The 20,912-nt window shown below is 39.9% G+C and overlaps 2 protein-coding genes across 2 annotated transcripts; one reads left to right on the top strand and one right to left on the bottom strand.

Moving 5' to 3' along the window:
• chrne (cholinergic receptor, nicotinic, epsilon) lies at window positions 1-7,933 on the bottom strand. Its single transcript, XM_079236259.1, has 12 exons — window positions 7,825-7,933; window positions 4,086-4,219; window positions 3,820-3,864; window positions 3,539-3,648; window positions 3,270-3,425; window positions 2,957-3,057; window positions 2,654-2,854; window positions 2,161-2,275; window positions 1,941-2,055; window positions 1,640-1,847; window positions 1,218-1,351; window positions 1-1,058 (listed from the first exon to the last, which is right to left on the bottom strand). Exons 1-12 carry the CDS (start codon window positions 7,889-7,891, stop codon window positions 891-893), a joined length of 1,554 nt encoding a protein of 517 aa, XP_079092385.1. The 5' UTR covers window positions 7,892-7,933; the 3' UTR covers window positions 1-890.
• A 3,506-nt stretch (window positions 7,934-11,439) lies between these two features.
• Window positions 11,440-15,617, top strand: gltpd2b (glycolipid transfer protein domain containing 2b). The gene is made up of 4 exons (XM_079235348.1): window positions 11,440-11,559; window positions 13,744-13,802; window positions 13,988-14,166; window positions 14,287-15,617. Exons 1-4 carry the CDS (start codon window positions 11,490-11,492, stop codon window positions 14,903-14,905), a joined length of 927 nt encoding a protein of 308 aa, XP_079091474.1. The 5' UTR covers window positions 11,440-11,489; the 3' UTR covers window positions 14,906-15,617.
• Window positions 15,618-20,912: the final 5,295 nt, after the last annotated feature.

Consider the following 20,912-nt stretch of genomic DNA (forward strand, 5'->3'; position numbering starts at 1 on the left):
TCACAATGCACAAAATGCAATGTTTATTTAAAAAAAAAACATGGCACAATGAATCAAGACAATGTGCCTCCAAGCCATCTACTCCTAAAAATACTTTCTAATAAATAAGTCATAGTAACAAGAATAAGGCTTTGATTCATAGTTAGCTGGCTCAAGTTGCATGTACAGGTTCTCCACGTATAAGACATAGTACATTCAGGGAAAGTTCTCCAGACTTTATCAGATACTTTTTTTCAGTGTGATACATGGATGATTCTTAAAAGACCATAAAAGATTGAAAATGTCCACACATCACGGGTAAATAAAAACAGTTAATCAGTTAACGAACCTTCTGTATTGCTATTTATGAATCCAGTTCTACACAGTGCTTATGGATCTATGCAATACAGTACATAATGCTGTCATAGTTTTGGTATGAAACATTATTTGCTTCGACAGAAATAACTTCCTCAGCATGGTGATGAAACACCTTCAGCACTTTGTTTTAAACACACCTCTGACCTGAAGTCTGAACTTGCTTAAACCAAGTCTTTTATAACACAAAACAAATATTAATTGTATTCGGTAATGATGATGGTGATTATGATTTTAAAATATCACTATTTCTAACTAGACCTGTTCCACCAACTAAAATTAAGAACTTGGTTCTAACTAAGTTGAAGGTTTGAATGAAACCCTCAGCTGCCTGACAAATGTTCACAAAGGTAAGTCTGAGCTGTGAACATGAACACAGACAGATTTGTTGTTAAATCTCTGTTATTAAAGCCTGCTAACTCAACCCTGATTCTGAGCCTGGGACTCAGTGAGCAAGATCGCACAGCATGAGGCACAGTGACCCTTGGAAAGGTTTCATCATAGCAAAAGGGTATTTTTTGTTTTCTTCTTTTGTTTTAACTCGGAACAAATTTTTTGGTCTGCCCCGGAAACGGAAATTCAGGCGCCCGGTTGAAGTGTCCTGTTAAGAAGATCCACACTGTGCCGATGATGAAGAGGAGAATGGCAGCCCAGAAACACACCTTGTCGATCATCTTCCCAATCAGTACCCAGCTTTCAATTTCCTGTATTTGGAAATCAAGTGAATATTGATTAAAGAACTAAGATAACAGCTAGCCTAAAACAAGTATATATAGGTAAACATAAAATCAATAGACATATAAAAAATAAAAAAAGAATTTAAATCGCATTGATGTTGGCTAAAAGTTCAAAGTGACACTCACAGATCCAATGGTATTTTGTTGTCTCGTACTCTCAGCAATGTAGTTGCAGGCATCCACACATTGCTTGATCTCGGGTGCAGCTTGGGCCAAACTCTTATACAGGTTAGCTGTGCTGCTGACATCCATATTATCCACTAGGAGGGAAGGAGGCACTGACAGTCAGACAATAGTATGGCACAACTTTACCCAAGCCAGACACAAGCATCTTTGATGGTGATGAGGCAAAAATGTAACAAAAACAATACGTTTGTATCAAACAAATCAATGGCTCATATAAGGATATGAATACATGGGATACAAACTACACAGCAACAACATTTGTATCATATATGACAAAAACACTGTGTTCAGAAATCAGACTGGGACTTGATGGCTGGTAAGATTTTAGAAATGGCTCATAGGTTTAGAAATAGACATCTTACCAATCGATCGTGTGAGACCATGCCTCTCTCTTTGTTTGTCAAACATCATTTCACTGCGAGGTTGTTTCAGTACATATTCCTCTGCTCTCTGCATGAGGCCAAAGGAGCTGCGCCGCCGCTCCCTCACGCCGTTCACCTGGGTTGTCGCCTCACTGTCATCCACCAGTGGGGGCATGCCCAGGAAGCGAGGTACCATTTCCAGGAACACCTGCCGGAGGCAAAGAAGATACCAGAAGTTAGTTCACACAAAATAACTCTTCAATAGACACATTTGACTCAATTCTGCAGAGAATATACTTACATGTTTGATGGTATTTGACATGGTATGAGTGCTGGGGCTACGCAGGGAGAAGTTCAGCACCACAATTTGATTAGTGGCAATGAGAGTAGTGACAGACATTACAAAGATCAGGTACCTGAGGGAGACAAAGAGAATATCTGTGTTGGAGACTCAAACTGTATGGAATAAAGGAAGGGAAAAAAGCCCAGCAGAGGTCAGCAGAAAACACACACAGACTCACTTGCCGATGAGCGGGACCGAGAGAGATGTCTCAGGGATCTTCTGGCCAATAAGAAAGAGGAAGACAGTCTGAGCCAGCAAGACAGAGATGGACACGGTCAACTTTTGTCCTCCGGCTGCGGAGGAGACAACAGAGACTTAGGAGACAGAGGAACACAGCAAATAAAAATAAAACATACCAGCTTTGGGATCCAATACATCCAGAACATTCTCTGTGCTCAAGCACTTTATTATAGTAGCAAATCATGCCAGAGGGATAGGGATAAAACATTACTCTGAACATAAATAAGACGTACCAGTGTTCTTTTCAGACTTTTTCTGACAATATTTACTGACTATACTTACTCTGTTTTATTACTTATAAGAAAAAACCTTTTAATTATAAAGTACAAATCTTATGACACTTGGTATTTAAGAACATTCTTGTAATCTCGCCCCATCTGAAACAATAATAATCTAACAGCTGTAGGGAATTAGACAACGGCTTTACTGACCTTGTGCAGGTAGGAAGTAGGCCAGCACCACCAACGAGGAGATGAGGGAGCAGGGCAGGATGATGTTGATGACGTAGAAGAGGGGCTTCCTTTGGATGACCAGATTGAACAAGATCTCCTGATACTCTAGGTCATCCGGGGTATACCGTGTGTTGATCATCTTCCTGCCTGGACGATGGACGATGGCCCACTCGCCATTCTCTGAGGGGTGAAAACATAGTAAACTGGAGAGGAATTGTGTGCTTTGGAAATTAGTGTGTGCTTTGAAAATTAATGTATTGAATGCAGAGGCTTTCACTGTACCTGTGAAAGCCTCAGGGTCGATGTCGACCCACTCAATAGTTTCGCCTGTATCTCCGACAGCCAAGATGAGGTCCACTTCATTGGCACTGTACGTCTGGGATCTAGGGGTCGTGGCAGTAAGGATAGACCAGAACAGAAAATGTTTCTTACCCGGGATCTAACCCAAAGTTCTATGAGCACATTTGTTGCCCACCAATGGGTTTTGCTATTTATTTAACCCATGCAGGCTCCATGTACGAAATAAAACCAACTGACAAATCAGCAATTATACTGTATATAGCATACATATTGGAATGATATAACTGTTCCTCACCTGAATGCTAGCGTGCAGTTTTGATAATCAAATGGGAAGTAGCTGATCTCAATGGCACAAGTGCTGCGATAGATAGCAGGAGGCAGCCAGTACATCCAACCATTACTGCTGATCAACACATTGGCGTAGTAAGCCACATCAAACTTGCCATCGATGCTGCAGAGATTGAGGAAAAATAACAGAAAAAGCTGACACCAGACTAGAATATGTATGATATCACTACAGGCAAGGTAAAAATGTACAATGTCACTCCTCTGTAAATGCCTTACTTGTTCTCCAGGACAATGTCAGGGAGCCAAACAGTGTTGTACGGAACACGAATAGTCGAAATGCCATAATAGAGAGATTCGTTCCAGGCAAGGCGATAATCACTCCATTGCTGTAGATGACATTTGAGAGAAAGGTCACCAGTGACATTAAAAATGAGACACAACTGAGGGCTGAATAATGGAGCAGGACAGATTCCGCGATGCAAAATGAACCGTACTCCCAAATGTTTTGCCAGGATTTGTACAAACATTACAAGAACAGGAAGAGAGGGAAAACTCACAATCTCAATCCACACATTAGTCGTAAGAGTCTCCTCCTTTTCATTCTGTGGTACAGGGGAACAATCAGTGTAAATATTTGAGCTGTAGATTGTAGATCATGCCCTGCTAAGTTACTACATAAGTGACCTAACGGCCATTATTGTGTTCTGGCCAAAGTGCTTATTGCCCTGTGGGAATGATGGTGAACTCCTTTCTTAGAGTTGTGTACATTTGCTGTTTGGAGATGTTGCAGCCAGGCTTTGTTGCAACAAGAGTGAGCTCTCACCAGGGAGATGAGGTTAGTGAGGGTCAGCTTGATCAGAATCTCCAGCTTGTCTTCGGGATGAACCACTGGGCGGATATTCTTGCTGTAGACTTTGAACAAGTCGGCGATGAGCTTGGACTCCTCGTTACACTGCACTGCATGAAAACAAAGATGAGATATGGAGTGAGGAGAAACATCTTAAATAGTGATCAGTCTAAAAAGCAGGTACACTAAGTTAGGGTCAGTTTATGTGCATATTTTGGCAAACCAGGGGGAAAAGCTGAGCAGACCCAGCACAGGGGGCAGGGGTCAGGTTAGGGGAGGCGATAGAGGGAGTCTAGTCTACTATCCAGGTCTGAAGCCACCAGGCACATGGCAGTGGACACACCTGCAGCCCATAAGGTGATTAGAGCAACGTATGTTCACCGAGCTGGGACGCAGCAGCAGACAGGCTGGGCAGAAGACAAGCCACCTCAACCACGGGAGACAAGCTGCATCAAACCAGAGGTAATCAAGCAGACTCACCGCTCTCCTCTGATCTGCCCACACAGGACAGAGGAACTGCCTTGCATTGGACAAAAGGCTGAAGGCCAAAGACCCCGAACTGGGGGAATCTTTAATTCAATTTGACCCCATCTCCTTCCCCCAACCTATTTATTAAAGGACACTTTTGGTTTCGTACCCACTGCCTCTGTGTCTCCTGTTTCATTCTGATTCTTGCCTCCATGTCCCCTGAGTTGCCACAATATCCGGAATCTCAAATATTAACACTGACACCATGAGATCATAAATATTGTCATTAACTTCCAATCGTGTCCATAGTTGATTGAATAGTCTATTTTTTAAAGAAAAAGGCTCTTGACCCAGTGGAGAAAGTGAAGTGCAGATGCAAAATAAAACCGTTCAGAATTGTATGTTCTTCGAAGCACCTGTACGTATGCCATGTAAAAGTAAAATAAAATAATGGGCATGAACGTTTTAAGCCGACTCAACATCATGTGATGTCATGTATATGAAGAGTCTAGAGCAGTGGTTCTCAACCCTTTTGTACCTATGAAATAGTTTTTCAGTGCAAAACATTTTTGGTTGAAAAGAAGATTAAATAAACAGCAATGTGCCATCACGGTCTGATTGAATATAGAATATATACAATTCAGTTCATGAACTTACATTTTTATTTTATTGAATATTTATTAAATAACATTTTCTAAAGGATTTTTAAATGAATGCTAATTGTAAATATATATTTTTTAAATCTCACGAACCCCCAGGAGTATACATACCCCCATTTGAGAACCACTGGTCTAGAGACTAGTAAACATGCTCAAAGCGGCCCTTAAAGGCAACAATGCGACCTTTCCGTCCTCCGCTACACTATATTTCAGTATAAACTTGAAGAGAGACTAAGGCAGAGGTTATTTCCGACACATTGGCTCTTCCCTCCCAGCTGTCACTATCCACAGCTCAGATTACACAGCAGCTGGGAAACTCTAAACTAGGACACTTTTAAGTCACACCCGGGTCATCTACAATAATCATCAATTCCATCTTTAAGCAAACATGCAACACATACTACAAAGCAGTAAAGATGTCATCCACCGTGATCGATTTCTTCCCAGATCTGCCTGGTCCAATCAGGCACAAACATGCCACATAGTTTTGAGCTATAATCGTAACTCTCCCGTGGGACAATCTGTGTAGTGGGCGGTGTGATGACACTGGAGAGATTTCTCACTTTCCAAGGATTTGACATGTTGTTAATGATTAAATATTGGTAAATATAACGGATAATAATTCCTGTGTATTTCATAAAAATCCAGCAGCACCGAGGCCAATATCCATTTGAATGTGGAAACAGATCCACACTTCCTCCACTTTCAACACAGAAAAAAACATATCTAACAGCACTCCCTAATAGGAAAATATTATAAAGATCTTATAATGGCCTTTGAAATGTAAGCAGAAAGTTGACAGACTTCCCTATTACAATAAACTATGAAAGATCAGTGCAATGCTCAGATGTAATGTGGCAGGTACGTATACATTGACCATATGACAGCCTGCTTGTATCTGCTCTAGTGTTGCTACAATACATATATAATAATACAGTAGAATAGCACTCCAATGATTTGTGTTTTCATCTATAAAAACAGTATATTATAGTAGAACATGCTGGAAATGGATGGCTGCACATTTACAATGCTGACATTTTAGTCTTTTTTTTTTTTTAAGGAAACAAGGTTGCACTCTCCAATAAGAAACACACTATGTGATGTAAATACAGTTCAGTCAGCCAACTCACACGGATTGGAAATGACATATTTTTGAAGGCCATTCCTGGAAGTTAGCATTGCAATGGTTACCTCAACAGGTCAGGACAACATGGCCACGCAGGTAAACATTACAACTTCACTGTTTGACTAGAGCAAAGGCAAGCCAAGCTCTCCCTCGTTGACCGTGTGACATTGTCCAATCCACACTCCTATTCATGCAACCATTTTGAAGAAAAGAAGCAAAGAGAATAAAATGTGATCGGGCAAGAAGAAAAAAGAGTTCATCCATCTTGCATTAAGCATCCTTTCTGCTCATCACAACTCAATGAGGACTGAAGGAGGAGAAGAGTTCATTCCTAATATCGGAACTCATATTGCATCTTGATGGAGCTAATTCATCACAAGATTGTAAGTACAGCTGCTGCTCTAAGTGTATAGAGATCAAATGGCCTCATCTGACAGGGATATTGTCAATTTTCAACGACAAAGTATCTATCAGTACGGGTGTAAACACCTTGTCTAGGACAGGGTCTGCATTGTTCCTTCTGGACATCCTTCATCCTATTTCCAGCATCCTAATGAATGCTTTCCAGTCTACATTTCAGGGTCTATCTCGTCACTGAGGAATGTTTAAACTACCCCAGTGACCTCTGCCAAGAAGACGGACAGGAGACTTGTCCACAGCTGTCGAAAGCAACTTGTCATACCTTTTCCCTCTTGAGTGGCCAAATGGATTCATAGGATCGTATGTTTTCAAACTTCCGTCACATCGAGGGTCTCACTTCTGCTTCTACTGCAGCCTTTGTTACCTTCCTGTTGCATACCGTCATCTGAGTCAAGCAGAACAGCTTTACACACTCTGCTGCTCTCACGACAAAGCACAGACAACGCTCTGGCTTACTTGATACTTTTTTTGTGCTCATCCTATAACTGCATTGACGATACTCAAAGTAATACTTATTCATGGGACAGGTTATGGAACCGAGGATCCCTGTGGACAGCACACTTACTGTATACGAGAAGAGATAAATCCCAAACATATTTTTTTATATCCGATTTGCCTTGTATGCTAAATGTTTTACAAAGTCATGCAAGTCTACAAATTAGGTGTATGGTGTCATGCACGGATGTCAATACAACAACTGTTTATGTCTACTCTATAGCAGTATGTAAAGTATTATAGGTTATAGATTAACTGTTTAATGCGTCTAGATATGCCATCAACAGAAGGAAAATTACCAAATAGTGAAAAAGGTCTGTATAATCTACACAAATGTACTGATTTACAACAGTACGTGTGTAGAAGTTTTCCAATGGTTTTAAGTATGGCAAGTTTTCTCTGGCATGCCAACCAATGTAGTAAGCGTTTTAGAGCGGGTTGTCTCTCTACACACTTATCTTCTGTCAATCATCAGGTGTTTTGCGTTAAAAAGGCAGCCGGCCAGTCGATGAGGATGTGCCAAAAGGTTTGACACTGTGCCACTTACCCTGAACCATTAAAGTCCCGAGAACAGTTACGACTCCAAAGAATATCCAAATCCTGCATGTTGCCATCACGATCCAAGACCACGACACTGCACGACACTGCACTATATCTAAATATTAAGTTTGAGAGAGAGACAGAGAGCGAGTAAAAACGGAGAGGAAGAGCCCTAAATCCCTCAACCAAACGCCCTGACTCACCCACCCCGGCTGTTGCTATCCATGGCTCAGATTTCACAGCAGCTGGGAAGCACTAAACCAGGACTTCAAGTATATATATGTGTGTATATATGTGTGTGTGTATGTATATATATATATATATACATACACACACACACACACACACACACACATATATATATATATATATATATATATATATATATATATATATATATATATATATATATATATCCATCCTAGTTTGATATGTGTCATACATTATAGGATTACCATGATTGTTTCTTTCCATAGGAAAATCCCCAATAGCAGAATACATGGATCTGTGTGTCGGAGAGAGCAAAGAAAACAACAATAAAAAAACTGGGAGATACATACACCCGTGGGTGCAGCAAGGTGTGCAGGCCTGCTCTCTCCCTGTTATGTGTCTGGAGTATTAATACATACTCCGTAGAGCCTTGCCGCTTCAATGACAGGACTCCAGTAGTGACAGAGTATATCTGCAGACCACAGGGTTCAGTGGGCTGGAGGCGAACAATGCTCATAAAACTCTATCGAGACAGAGACTTGGAGCTGCTTTAGGATGAGTTGGAGAACGGAAGCAACATAAGTAGATCTTGCTGCAAAGGTTACTCTAAAAAGAACAAACCAGACAGAAAATCATGACATTTTAATTCCAGGGACTAAGTTTGCTGTGAGTAATAGGAAGTAGTGCCACTCTGCAGCGACACAGAGCAACACACAGACTGATTTTTGGAATGTGCCATGTGAGTTGCACAGTATGTGATGCACTTCTAAATATAAAGTTGGGGAAACAGAGATGAACTTCTTTAAAGTAACTGGAGCCTCCAGAAGGCAGATTATGTCTCGCACTCAGTTCAGTTCAGAGATCAGAGACAGAAGAAGGGCCGGATGTGTCCGGCCTCAAAGACACAGAGACACAGCCTTTACTCACAGAGCAAAGCAACATGATATGCAGTTTAGGTTCAGACAAACATGGGCAAATTAAATTACATTTTAAGATGAAGGAACCTATCAACATATGGTACATGGATATTTACATCTTCTGTACAGCTGAAGCCAATCATTTTTCTCTCAATTCCAACCAATTATATTCAAAAGTTCTTTAAAGTAACTGACCAGAAGGCCTCCCTGTGCAAAATGTCAGACAGATATGCTGTTTTTATAAATATAGTTGCATCCAGTGAGCATGTGGTTTACAAACATTGTACGTAAATGTGGTTACACCAAGAGCTGTATTTGAATAATGCAATGACAAAAAAATTTTTAACAGTGCCTGCTGTGCATCCATGGTAGAGCTACAATAACAGTAAACTCCTATCGGTAAAATGAATCATTCATTTTTACAATATCATCCTGTTTTGTAATTGGCATAACATGTTGAAAGCTTGTCGCAAATGAAAGTTCTCGGGTGTACCTCAACCCACAAGCCATTAGCTCACATCCACAAAAATCATTAACAATCATGTTTTCTTTTCCCCATCTGATTTTGAACGTCTGCACTGTTGCCATTATGTTCAATCATCCAGCTCTGCATATAGGCTACTTAAATTTGATGAAATGATGAAGCCTAGGGAAATAAAGTGATTCATTGTTTTGACTTGCAACATGCGTCGATCTAACTTTTGTGCAGAAGCTGACGGAAAATCCAGTGTGATTTTACCTGACAGTGACAAAACACCTCTTTTCTTCTTTACTGAACCCCCATACATAAATTAAGTAAAACAGTGTGAAGTGCTTAGTCTACTAAGTGCTTTGCACCTACTTTGTACTTTGCACCTGTTCACCATGTCAAGTATAGACAGCTTTCTGCTTCTTTTTTTTTTTAACCGACATTTTTGAAGGACAATATCTTTTTTTAAATGACTATTACCAGAGCATTTAATCTGAGATTACTAGCCATGCAGAGTTAAATGGTTAACAGTCACATCTTTTCAGAGGGATTCACAGTCTTCCCTTGTCAGTTGCTGCCTATTTCAGGTGGGATCATTCATTGGTTGCATATAGTAAAAGCCCCATGACCAGCGCCTCCCAGCCAAGTAATTAATGCCCCGGCTTTCAATGTTTTCCCGCTCCTCCACTACAAAATACCATTGTTAAGTCCCTCTTCAGGAGCACACATGTGGTCTGGCTTGAGTGTGGAGTTCAATGTCTGTTCAACTTCCCCCACAGCAGAGACAGAAAGCGTGATGGTGACCAATCAGTGGGTTTCTGATGATTATCACTATCAGAGGTGATAATCATGGAAACACCCTTAATGCACTTTACAGTTTTACTGACAGGTTTCGGAATTTAGACTTCAACAATCAGATGTAATCGCTAAATAATAAGCAATTAAAAAGGATGTTGAATATTAATCAAATTTTGTAAAAGATACGGTGACAAGGGGAAAGGAAATTAGAATAGTTTTTCCAAAATAGGCTCCCACTATGTTTTGTAGAACTGCAGATGTCTTTGTCATATCTTGAATTAGATTAGCATCAATGGACATCTTTGTTCATTCTGCAGCCTCAGCTAGAACAAGATTGGTTTGACTTTGTTATTCATTGACAAACGTGGATTTGGTATCAATTTCGTCAGCCACCAAAAGCAGATTGTGTGACAACACAATCTGTTTTTAATTGTTTAATACAGAGGTTTACTCTTGTTTACTGTTGCCATAAAGATATAAGAGTGGGGAAAATACATTTGTATACATTGAGAGAGTGTCCTGAGATACTCACTGAAATGTGTGTCAACACAGTTGTAATGTGTGGTAGTTGCGGTGGTGCTTCTAATGGTTGGTGTGTGTGAATGAGTTATAGAGCAAGAGAGAGAGAGAGAGAGAGAGAGAGAGAGAGAGAGAGAGGGAGAGAGAGGGAGAGGAGGAGGGAGGAGGTAGGAGGGAGGGTGGTAGTGGTGGGAGGTGAGGAGAGGGAGCAAGTGTTTATTCGAACTGACCAGGAATACGGCGCTTATATTGAAGATGAATCTGGAGGAAGGGGGTTACTGGCGGACAAGCATTGGCTCTGCATTATCAGCCAGTGGCTGATCTCTGGACTCTCAGATTGAGCAACACAACAAGAGACAGGCAGCTTCCAAATCAGTCGGAAACAAAGGCAGGAAAGAGGAAAGACGTGAATCAAAGAAAGCCAAAGGAAAACCAAAACAAGAAGAGCTTCAGCAGGCTGAGTTGTCACAGTGAGGAGACGAGAGAAAACAGCTGTCGTACAATAGAGTTAAACATTACCTCTGTGAGGTACAATGGTTGAGAGAACTTTTTTTATTTAAGGTTTTGGGGAGGAGTATGAAAGATTTCAGAGGATGGGGGAGGGGGGGTGGTTGGAGTCAGGGGTCCAGCAAGGAGTAATTGTGGTGACAGCCAGTGCAAGGGGACATGGACTCATGAGGACTCACACAGAGGAGTTAGAATACAGGGACAAAGAGAGGGAACCGAGAGGGACTGGCAGACCCCAAACTGGACTTCAGTATGGGTATTAAGAGCAAGGCTGCTGCTGCTATCTTAGTCCTGCTGCTGTTCCTCGGCTCCCTGTGGATCCGTGAGTATTTCTCTCTCTGTTTGTGTGTGTTTGTGTGTCTGTGTAAATTTGTATGTGTGGTTTCTATCTTGTGCTATTAATCTGGACAATCCTTCCCTTGTTTGAAATGCATACGCTCCTTGTCAGGAATGTGTCACATGGTGTGGGGGCTGCAGAATCAAGCATGAGGGTCACACCATGTATTGCTCACTCCCTCAATGCTTAAACATTTAATAACATAACATATGTTTTTCTATATGTGATTTGACATGTTTTTTGAGTGTGAGACGATACAATGACTCGTTAAGTCACAGCAGATAAACTATTACCCAAATAATTACTTTTTATTCATGATGAACATTCTCAAGATATAAAGACATCTAAATGTTTATAATGCAAAATAGCCTCAAACTCTTCGTATCTTATTGTGGGAATAAGTACACAAAAATATGGAACTGTATCTTAGCTTGGCTTAAAAACTATAGTATGACAATTATAAAGTATTTTTTAATATAAGAAAATAAATAACTTGAATAGTTCCTATCCTTTTCAATCCAAATGTCTACATATATATATAAAACATAATATTGTTTCACGTGGGAACAGAAATCTGGTAAGCAGTGTAACAATGTTCAATGGGATCATGTGATCTTTTTCTCTTGCTTGGATTCGATTCAAAGATTTGAGAGACTTGAATGAGATTTGAGAGTGCAAACTGAGCTGAAAGGAAAGTTCAGTTGGGAGCATGAACAGCCAGCTCTGCATCCTCACAGTAACTCACAGTTAGGAAACTTTATATTTAGACACAGTTCTTAGTTTGCGGTGGCAAACTTCCCTGTTGCCATTTTTGGCAACATCTACAGTAGGTCACCGACAAGTTAGAAACGCATATGTTTATAAGAATGTGTTGAATCTGAACTGAGAGAGTTTGGGAGCTCAGTGAGACTGACTCGCCAAGTTATCTGACAGGAAGCTCGTCGTTCATGAAAGTCTTCCAGGGTCAATTTGGAGACTGATGTTTACCGGCATTTCTGTTCATGACTCATGTAGCACTGGCATATTTTATGGCTTTTGGTTGTAAGGAGGTCGGGTGCATGTCATTAAAGATTATGATAGGGTCAAGAATTGATCCCAGCAACTGGTCTTGTGCACATGATGTGAGCTGAAGTCAGTGTTTGAGACAATTAAAATCACAGGGGTTTCTTTGTCACAGGCTGGTATGAGCTCAACAGGATTAAAACTCAGCATCATGGCCTGCTGCCTTGTATTTCTATCTGTCTATCTACTCTGTCTATCTACTTGTCTGTGTGCTGTATGATCTTAAACGCTTGGGTAGGAAACGATAGAAAAACCAGAAAGTGTAAGCTATTTAAAAACACTGAAAAAAACAAGCCCAGTGTTGCCAACCTCTTTCCAATAAAAAGTAGCTTACAGTTCTAAAAGTTGCTAAATCTGGCAAGTAAACTGCCAAGTAGGCAAAACTGACAGCCCGTCCCTTCAAGGCTGCCTCCAAAGCCATTCCCCCTAAATTAGCATTATAGGTAAACTTATCCTAATGAAAGTAAACAGTAAAAATGGCTATTGGTAGCACTCGCAGCTGTCAAGCTAGCAGCTGAGTGGTGAATTTTTGTTGCGTGAATGCAATTGACAAAAGTAAAAAGCTACTTCTACTTTTACGCAAGTATACACAACAAGGCTATGAGGATGGACTAGTTAGTGTGATGATGTTTCATAGTTTAATTAAGCCACTTGTTACCACCTGCCTTCTCTAAGATATGTACAAAAACAACCAGATATTTAGAGCTAAAAAAGAGTAAATGTTTGACTTACATTCATTTGGCGACCAGAAACATGACTCCAAATGATTTAATAATGATACTCTGTAACTTCTGGATGCATAAATTAATTAGCAATATTATGTGAAAAGGATTTGACAACATTGTGTTCAAAACTTGTTTCCGTGGCCAACAAAACATCTATTAATGCAGGTTCACATTAACTACAATACTATAATATTATACTGTAATTAATATGGAAATGTGAACATATACATATTTAAATTTGAAGTGTTAAATGCACATGTTACGTAACAAATGTCCTTGTGTTTGAAACAGAGTTGCAGTATTATCAGACAAAAAAAGACTCTGCAATCAAACACTAACAGTGTGAGCTTTTCTTGTTTCCCTTTATAATGTCTCGCTGCAGAGGGAGGTTTGGATTACCACTGGGATTCTTGTTTAAAAGGATATAATCAGGTGAACACGGTAAGAGAACACACAGATTATAAAGCATTTATTCACTTATTCACTTCGTTACATTTCCTCCATGCTGCTGGTTTTGTGAAGCAGATGGCTAATTTGAATGCAGTGAATCACTTCCGCTTTCTCTCGTTCTTTGTCCCCTGTCAATCGCTCTCACACTCACATACTGCCCTTCCCCCCACTGTCAGCTTCACCAGCTGTACAACAGCAGTGAGGCCAATGGGGCTGAGGGTCCCCAGGTCATGGAGGGATGCCCTGGTCAGACCTTCCAGGTGTCACTCCTGTTCTCCCACCTGCTGGCTACACCAGCCTACACCTCGGACGTGCTGATGCAGCCATATCTGTCCAGCTGGGATGAGCTTGTGAGGTAAGATCATCAGATAAAGCAGGGGAGGTAGATTATTTTACAGCCAATAGAAAGAATGAAGTAATTTATGGTTGATGACATGTTGGACTCTGTAAGATGATTCATCTTGTTCTACTCCAGGTTTATGGAAGCGCTGGGCCCCATGGTGGGACTGATATCTAACGAGATAGAAAGCAAGACTTCTATAATCCGTCAACTGGCCCTGTTATCAGAAAGGAACCCTGAAGCAGAGCTGGGCCCAGATATACACTCAATAAACAGTGTGAGCACAGAGACTGGGACAACGAACAATCAGAAGACCTCGCAGCACACTGGCGCTTATCACTCTGTACGCTCCATGATCTGGGTGGAGCTGAACCGAGGACTGGTGGACTTCCACCACCAGACGGACTCTGGATGCAGGACTCTTCTGCGTCTGCATCGCGCTCTGCTTTGGCTGAAGCTCTTCCTGGAGAAGCTGGCTGAGACGCCAGCGGCCGGCCGGCTAAGGAGCCCCTCAGAGCTGTGTCGAGAGGCCTACCAGAGCACCCTCGCCAACCACCACACCTGGTTCGTCCGCAGGGCCGCCGAGCTGGCCTTTATCGCCATGCCAGATCGAGGTTTCTTCTTCAGGCTGGTGTGTGTGCAGAGTCAGGAAGAGCTGAAAATGGTGCTGAACAGAGTGGTTCAGGCCATTCAGGAGGTTTATGACAGGACGCAGAAAGCCCTTGATGAAAATAACATGCTGGACTTGCCATAGAAAAAAGGGGCTATCAGACTTGACCATATTTGCACTGTCCTCGTGGTTTCCTGGGCCTCACATATAAACGTCCAGCAAAACCTTTTCCAGCTAAACACCCCCACCCCCCAACCAAAGTACTGCGTCAACAATCAACTGATACTAAAAGTCAGTTTGCTTCCAGCCTGTGGACATTCTTTATTACATTTTATGACTCAGCTTCTCGCCTTAGAAGCATTTTAAAGACAGCTGATGCATTCAGGCTGGCTAAACACAGAATGTCAATTATTTAAGCAGGTGCACATAATAACATGGGCACCACAGACCTAAAACAACGCTTTGCAACACCACTGCAATAAATCCAGCATTTGTTAAGCTTATAATGTTTTCAGCATGTGTCACAGGGGAGGTGATTTTGATATTTTTTAATGGATTGCATCAGATTGTACAGTTCATGTTTATGTTTTTTACATTTAAAATTCTAATGAAAATGTGCTAGCTAATGCTTGGTGATTTACTATGCTATCTCCAAAACTGGCTTGGTCTCGAGGCCTTGTAGCCTTTAAATCTGGGACCAATCTTTCCCGATTAAAGAGGTATTACACAAAAACAATCAACAATGTGCTGAACAAAGGACTAAATGGTGCTTCATAGCATCTGTGTTGTCAGTGTGGGAAACACATTTATCTGTTATATATTGTAAATGTTTCTATCATGTTCAGAATTACTAAATAAAAATGAAAGAATCCAGATGCCTATTTTTTAACGTAGTCTGGTCGAGTAATGTGATAACTTTGACATTTAAATATCAATAACTGAACTGTGTAATGTTATCCACCATCCAGCAGAGGTTCCTGTGCTCTGCTACAGACTCATCTTTACTTACTACCATCATGGTGGACATAATCGGCTCTGTGTGACACTATACCTGGACACATTTTGTGGATTTTTTTTTTTTTAACCCCAATACAAATGCTGTTTCCCCTATTGTATCTCTTTGTTTGTTGTGGCTTAAATATTGTAACAAGTCCTGAATATCAAAAGCAGATTATTCAGCATTTTTATATGTAGAATGTGTGTAAGAGAGAATAGCATGTGTGAGCATCAATCACCAGCACTACTCTTGATCAGACTATTTTAAACCTACAAATACCTCTAATGCCTCGTAATCCTGACTCTCTCCCCTTTGCTGGACGGTGCTCTCTCATTCTGAGGAGACGGTGAAGAAAGGAGAGATAAGAATAGAGCCTGAAGACTTGGACTGAACAGGAGACAGGAGCTGGTTGAAGGTCAGTGAGCAAGCGGAAGAACATTTCAGCTATAATCCTGTCAAGCAGTTGGCGGTAAACTAAAGCAAAGCAGCCCCCAAAGGAAAAAATAATACTAACTGAAACAGAATTCACACACTTCTGAGCTTGGCTCGATCACTATTTGATGTAATAGAATCCAACCAAAACTTAAATGTGTGACCTTTAACCTGCAATGTGTGTCGAAAGGATGACATGTTGCTGGTGGCATTTCCACTACGTATTAATTTCCTCTTAATACTCTTGTGAAAATAAAGTGCAGAGACTCGCACACATATGAACATTACCTCAACTCTTTATTGCAGTACACTGGTGCTGTAGACTGTGAGGATTATGGTGAATGTGAAAGATCCACTTTCAAGGTGCAATATGTAAGGTCTAGTCAATGCTCCAACAAAATGGTGGGCAGCATTTTACCTCTACTTCTGTGTCCATACAAACAATTACCGCTATTAGTTAGAACCCCCCCCCCAAAAAAAAAACAACAACTACTAACTATTGAGGGCAAGAAAGAGGAAAACTTCTGAGACCCGGTCAAGCTAACATTGCTATCTCTAATCATCATGTGTGGCATGTGGCCTACATTGTGTTTGTATGCCACTAACTGGGGACTGCATGACCCGTGTAAGCTTTGACAGTTTGTTTATTGGATTTCATTTGTATTTTAGTTTCATCCGCCCCACCACCTTTTACACTTTTATCTGAGTTGCGTAGGTCTTTGTGTAGCTTCATGCTGCTCACAGACGTTATTAAAGGTAGGCTTGTCTCTCTGCTCCGATCCCTGTTCATATTAATATTTTTTTATCATATTTTATTGACGATTCCCTAATTTTTCACCTGATTTTGAGCCTTTTTTCAGGGTGCCCCCATGATACCTGTTTTTGGTTTCTTAGAAGTTCTAGGGTAAAATAAAGGAAGAGTACTTCAATTTGCCTTGTATTGTTGTATTTTAATATATTTTGATTAGAAGTATATTTTATCAGGTACATTATATTGGGTGAAATATACCTGACGTTAGTGATAGTGTGACTATTTTTAATGTTAGTGTTCTAGGGTTTTAAATATATATACTAACATCAACATTGTTACTTCTTCACATGCAGTTGGTAATGTTTATCTGTTATATGTTTTAAAATCACATTCTGTAATGATAGGAATACACCCACAAAATCACCATTTGTATATCAATTACTCACCGAGAATATGGAGGCCCGGTTTAACAACTGCAAAGCTATATAAAAATCTGTTTACAAACTCTTACACGTGCACTATAATTTACTTAAATTCATCAAGGATATGCCCATGAATGAAACATCACTTCTCCCATCCTATAATGACACCAAAGATGACTGAGAGGCAAGAATTGAGTGTGAGCCTGATTTCCCTTAAATGACATTTATTTGTTTATTTCTCTATCTTGGTTTGCAGTAAACATGAGCAAAAATATACATACAGTAAGAGCAAAAAAAATAAGAAGATCCAGAATAGAATCATCATCCTTTTGGGGCGAGAGTATCTCAACAAAATGTCATGGATTTATTTTCTGAACTATCCTTACACTGCAGTCTCAGGCAATACAACGATATACGACGAGCGGTTAGGCAGGGGAATGTAGGTTTGTTGAAGTTATGCTTTATTTGAAACATGAATAGTTAACTCTCTCTGGCATTTGCATTGGACTGTGTTGTAGTTTTGTTCTAAAAGGTTCATGAAGGTTTTACACTTGAACGTTCTCTGAAAACTCTTTCTGATGTGTTCACTATCAACACTGTGTCTTAATGCTGAAACATAAACCTGGTCTTCAGAGAACTTTCATTGCAATCTTTAATGGGCTAAAAAAAAATTCTTAGACGAAAAGTTTCTACATAAAAGAAAAAAAACAAAACTTTTCCAACCAAGCTGCTAACATTTTGCCATTTGTTGAATGGAATGCAGAACACATGGGTAGCTCCCATGACATGATACAATCCAAGTTTATACATTCTCAGCACTTTACAACAAAATAACAATAAAAATACTCTTTTATAAATAAAACACTTTTTATATTCCATCATGATAATGCACGCTGGCAAAATTGCCTGACTGCATATATCTTTACTTTCTGTCTTCCTTGCTCTTGATGATACACAGACTTAGTTACAGCCTTTCTAATAAATACATACAGCCCCACAAGAAATAAATGTATTGCTTTTTGAGGACATCTCCAAATTATCACAGAAAAAAACAAGAGATAAATGGAGATAACAGGAAATAACATTCTGTGACACCGGGGAACAACATTGTCTGTCCACCAGGAGGCACTGTTATGTTGTAGTGTAACGCTTTCCTTTTGTGCGTATTATTATTATTAATATATAAGAGGAGGCCTTTTATTAACACAGGGTGCTTAGCCCTCCACTCGGATCCTACAGTATCTCTACTGAGGATGTGTCAGTGTAGCACAAATAAATCAAATTGAAACTGTCATGAGGATCTTTGGTTGAAGAACTAATCTCCACATGCACATGAGTAAAACATGAAAATATGGCCAATTTGGTGATGAAGCAGAACATTTTATTTGCCAGGATTGGATTTAATAGGATTTGATCAATTTAAGAATGATTGGGGTAAAATAGAATTGAATGCATAAAAAGAAAAAGAGCCATACATTTTGAAGGCGTTTGACACAAGGAGGAGGAGCGACAAAGTAGGGTAAAAAACTTGAGCGTGCCTGCTCAGGATTATCTGACCAGATTAAGAGATTACAGATACATTAAGTAAGTGTTGCAGGAATGCTAGAGGAGAAATGCATGAACTGCTCAGGGGATGATCACAAAAAGCAAAAAAAAAAAAAAGAAAGAGCCTCTAATGACTGTTGGAGCTCATCCTTCATTATCAATAATGCAGATATAGATCAGATAATCACATCAGATCTAATTGTCTTTCTTTGTCAAATCTGGATCAGATAGGAGGTCCTTTTTGGACCACTGTGAGATATTTGCGAGAGAAACACATTACTCTGAGAGAAATTAAGTGGTGGAGTCGAGCCAGACCTAAATATTAGTGAACAGATGCTTGTGTTCCACATTTGCTGTTGCTTGGCAGGATCACCATCGCATTGGTACAATGTTTGTAGCCGTGCCAAAGTGATGCAAGTTTAAAAGACTCCACAGATTTCTCGAGCCAACATTAATAAGAGTTTTTTTGTACTGGACAATAAATGCACGTTAATGTAAACAGTACCAAACTTGGGCCTAATCTATGCTTTTTCAACAGGTCGTTGTCTTGTTATCATGAGGGTTTTGCCACTGGACGATGATTCATACGTCAGTGGAGAAATACCACAAGATAACAACAAATTATGATGAAAACATATTCACGGAAGTAAATTTGTTTCATTAATTTCCTACAGGACAATAAAACAAAACTACCAACTCACATATTCAAGACTCTAGTAACCATTAAAATAATATTTAAACTATACCTTTTGATATTTCCGAGGATGATAACGGGTACGAGTGAAAGAGGGCGCAAACACAAACTTTCTACATCTTTTAAAACTGCACATTAATTAATTCAAAGCACACTTCCAGTGTAAATCAATAAAAAAATTGACAATGGCATCTATTTCTAATACATTTGAAATAGATGCAATACACGAAAGAAAGAAAAAATATATACTGTAACTATTTGTGTTTAAATTAAAATCAAAATTGAGACACAAGAAAATAGCTCTTGGTTCAGCTTTAGGAATAAAATGATATAGACGGTGACAGGGAATGTAATGTCATCGTGCAGCAGGAGGATCAGCTTTGCTATTTTCATTTGATATTCAGGTGGTTAGTTGAAAGCCTGCGAAGCATTACTGTTCTGTTTTGCCACTAGCTGATTGTTTTTTTGTCAAACTAATGTGATGTTCTAAGATGTCTGAAGTATGAATGACTTCTCTCTCCTTTCATAATCCATCAGTGATATTGATATGAAATTGGACTCCAAATATGAAACACATCTTTTTCATAAGCTGCTCTTAGGTCAAACAACCAGTGTGAATATCAAATGATCCAAAAAGAATGATCATTAAATGGAAGTCGCCTCATCCGACTCAGGCATTCATAATGTATGCCACTAAATGAATATTGCACATTGCATGCAACTTCCCGACCTACAGTATGAAATGAGACCTGTGAATGGAGCACACACGCAAACACGCACGCACGCGCACACACATGCACAAACATACACACTCTTAAAAGGTGTTGACCTCAACTGTAACTCCCTTTTTTTTCGGAGATGCCTATTTTACAGTATTGTTCTCAAAATACACACTTGCTATGTGTAAGGTTAGATTACAGTGTGGCCCCTCCTGGTGGTCAGTGGTTTAACATAACCTTATTTCACACTTAGCAGAGAGATGGGACATAGGGGCCTCCTGCCCTCATAGCACACTAAAGACAATACACACATGCAAAATGGCGTCATCTCTGCATCCATCCATCAAGATATATGCGAGTTTGTTGGATTATTCTTTTAAGTGCAACAAAATAGAAGTACTGATATAAGGTTATGATACCGTATAAATACTGTAGGTATACACATTTTGTATTGTAAGTGTTGTGTATATTTATAGAGGGGTACTCTATAAGGAGGCAGCAGGAGGGGAGCAGCAATAAAGTGTTAATGTTGCTGATCCTTGCAAACTTTGAAAACACATGTTCACATCCTTTACATCCCCTAGTTTTCAT

This window comes from Taurulus bubalis (genome assembly GCF_910589615.1).
Source record: "Taurulus bubalis genome assembly, chromosome: 2".
NCBI lineage: Eukaryota > Metazoa > Chordata > Actinopteri > Perciformes > Cottidae > Taurulus > Taurulus bubalis.